Source organism: Octopus bimaculoides, chromosome 19 (assembly GCF_001194135.2).
Source record: "Octopus bimaculoides isolate UCB-OBI-ISO-001 chromosome 19, ASM119413v2, whole genome shotgun sequence".
Classification (NCBI taxonomy): Eukaryota; Metazoa; Mollusca; class Cephalopoda; order Octopoda; family Octopodidae; genus Octopus; species Octopus bimaculoides.
In genome coordinates, this window is record NC_068999.1 from 11402945 (window position 1) to 11406255 (window position 3311).

At 32.8% G+C, this 3311-nt stretch overlaps 1 protein-coding gene across 1 annotated transcript in view; it reads left to right on the forward strand.

Annotated features, from left to right (window-relative positions):
• Positions 1-1396: 1396 nt before the first annotated feature.
• LOC128250156 (probable serine/threonine-protein kinase clkA) overlaps positions 1397-3311 on the forward strand; it is a gene marked incomplete at its 3' end in the record, with an annotated part of 265160 nt that continues 263245 nt past the window's right edge. The window contains 2 exon segments of the mRNA XM_052974897.1: positions 1397-1620; positions 1844-1973. Of these exon segments, the coding sequence (XP_052830857.1) occupies positions 1397-1620; positions 1844-1973 (354 nt within the window).

The window sequence follows — 3311 nt, forward strand, 5'->3', positions numbered from 1 at the left end:
ATATATATATATATATATATATATATATATACACACATATATATATATACTAAAGTTTTTTCAAACGTAATGTGGCACTCCGGCGTAGGACATTTTAACCACAGGAAACAGCTTTCCAGGTGATTTTCTGCAATAGATCACACACACATACACACACCACGCATATACACATACACAGACACACACACACATACACACACCCACACACAAATGCACATACTCCAACACATCACACACACATATACGTATGTATGAATGCATGTGTGTCCATGTTTATATGTGTGAATATATATATATATGTATGTGTGTGTGTATGCATGTGTGTGTCCGTGTGTGTGTGTGTGCATATAAATATAACCTGTTTTCTGTTTATGTGCAACATGTAAGTTACTTAATCAAGAAATAAGCTAGAAGCCTCATTGCATGACTCCTCGTTTAAATCGCTGCCTTGAAATAATATCTGTAAGGCTTCACTTAAAGCATCTACGATTTGATGGGTTTTGTAATCCTACGTACAGATGCAATTGCATATCCAAGAATCGATCTTTGAATTTTATATGAAATCTGTCGCTTCTTTCTTTTTAAATTGTTAAAGGAACAAAGTTGCTATGGTTTGTGAATAATTCTATATTAACACCCTTTGGTGTGACCTATTATTTCATTAAAAAACTACTGTTTCAACATCAAGCTGTTCTTATCTTAGTTGTGTAGGCCTCTCAGAATAAAAATATTAACAACTGTATTGGCTACTCAAATTACCCTAGCGTGAAGGTTGTCTTGATATTTGTGATATATATTGAAATGAGTTCTTTTACTCTGCAGATATTTTCATCAAAAAATATGCTACGTTTAGGCTAGATACTTGATTATACTACACAGGATTTGGTTGTCAGCATTTTGCACGTTTGGAAGTATAACTGTGAGCATATGGCGAAACGTTGTGTTAACAAACAAGACGAGGACAAATATCCGTCGAATTTAAATAATGTAAATAATGTACATAATTCCTCATTTCTTAAATATAGAACTGTATTTGTTGGGATGTTGTTGATTCTTTTGACGTTGCTATATTTGGTGAAAGAGTACAGAGCAACCACATTTCGGTCTTGGATGACTATGGTGTTGCACCTAGAAAGATACCCTCCGATGCACAAGTCCGGGACAAGGTTGTTTATGGAAGACCAGCAGTCACCCATCCATGCCAGTCCCACTCTCCATGCCACAGATGCTATCCAAGGGAAAGGTGAAGGCTGCTACAGCTTGGCACTAGTGACGTCGGAAGTCATTTCTACAGCTGAATGAACTGGAGCAAAGGTGAAATAAAATGTCTTGCTGAAGAATACAACACACAATCTAGTCCAGGAATCGAACTCACTGCCACATGATTGTGTAGCCGATGGTACTCTTAGATAAATGGGTCGATATAAATGATGACTTTATATTTCCTTGCGATGTTGAAAACGATTTTTTTCGTGACGGTTATGATACATCTGTAATGGAGCTGTGTTGCAGTTTTGATGCATCTGTGGTGCACATGGAGTACAAATCTACTGCTGATGCTCATGCTAATGACGGTGCATTCGAATCCAAAACCCGCGTAGATGATAATTGTGGTTTTTGGTGATTACTAGGAGGAGATATAGGGAGAGGAAAAAAAAAAGGACTTGATTATGGTGAAAAAAGAGGAGATATAGAAGGTAAATCAGGGGAAATATGAGAAGCCGCAGGATTGGTATGGCGCAGGGGAAGAAATTGGCCTGCGAAAGAACGTTTGATAATGATGATGGCGGTTGCGAAGGCGCTTTTTTTGTCGCAATAAACATGGAAGAAACAAACATCACAGCAGTAATAATAATAATAATAATAATAATAATAATAATAATAATAATAATAATAATAATAATAATAATAATAATAAAAATAATAATAATAATAATAATAATAATAATAATAATAATAATAATAATAATAATATTATTTATTTGTCACAAGGGCGAAGGATGGGGGCCAATACAAAGACAGACATGAAATGTGGGGGTTTACATATAATAATGAAATGATAAAAAAAAATAAAAATAACAACAACCACAGCAACAACAATAATACTGATATTATTATCATTATCATTATCATTATCATTATTATTATTTTTATTATTTTGAATAGTGATGCTAAAAATAGTGATGATGATAATAACAATAATAATAATAATAATAATAATAATAATAATAATAATAATAATAATAATTAGTGGCAATAATAATGATCATAAAAGGACGCAAATATCCAAAAGAACGAAGAATAAAACAATAATTATGATGACAACGATATAAACAGCAACAATAACAACAACAACAACAACAACAACAAAAACAACTTCTAAAGCATAAATAAAACCAAGAACTGAAACAGCAACAACCATGATCAACAGCAGCAGCAAGAACGACAACTACAAGCAAGCAATATATACATAAAACAACAGTGATCAAAATGATAACAAAAAAAAACATCAATAATAACAGAAATGAGAAATACAACAAACACAACAAACGAATATGCATTAAGTGTGACCAAAATTAACAAAAAAAAATAAATAAAAGAAATAGAAGTATAAAATGTATAAAAAATTCGTATTTAAAAATAATAGGGAACATAGAGAAAAACAATAAAAAAGGAAGATTGGAAAAAAGACAAAATAAATCATACAGAAATTCGCAAAATATGAAATAGAGAATATGGCGGTGATTATAGAGCAGAGGCATATAGCGGAGTGATGAATGAAATAATATATACGTACATGATTACTCATACACACGCGCTATATATGTAATTTTCTTTCTGTCTATCCTTCTCACTCACCGCCTACCCCCCCCCACACACACGCACACACTATCTATCTACTTATATATGTGAATCTGTTTGTGACTTGTCTGAGTGTGCATGAATATGTATGCGTGTGGCGTGTGTATTTTTTGTGTGAGTGAGTGTGTGTGTATGTGTTTGTATAGCGTTATATGTACATCATATACATTCGTGCGTGTATGTATATGTGTGTGTGCGTGTGTGTATTAGTATGAGTGCACTCATACACTTAGGCATACATATACATACATATGCATTTATAAATGCATGCAAGCAGACACAGACTAATACATACATATACATATACATGTGTGTGTGCTTGTGTGTGTATGTATGTATGATGTGTGTATATGAATATATGTGTTTATATATATATATACCCGTATCTATGAATAAATCCGTGCATAGTTACATACACATCTATGAAATCGAGGCTTAAATCTGAAAAA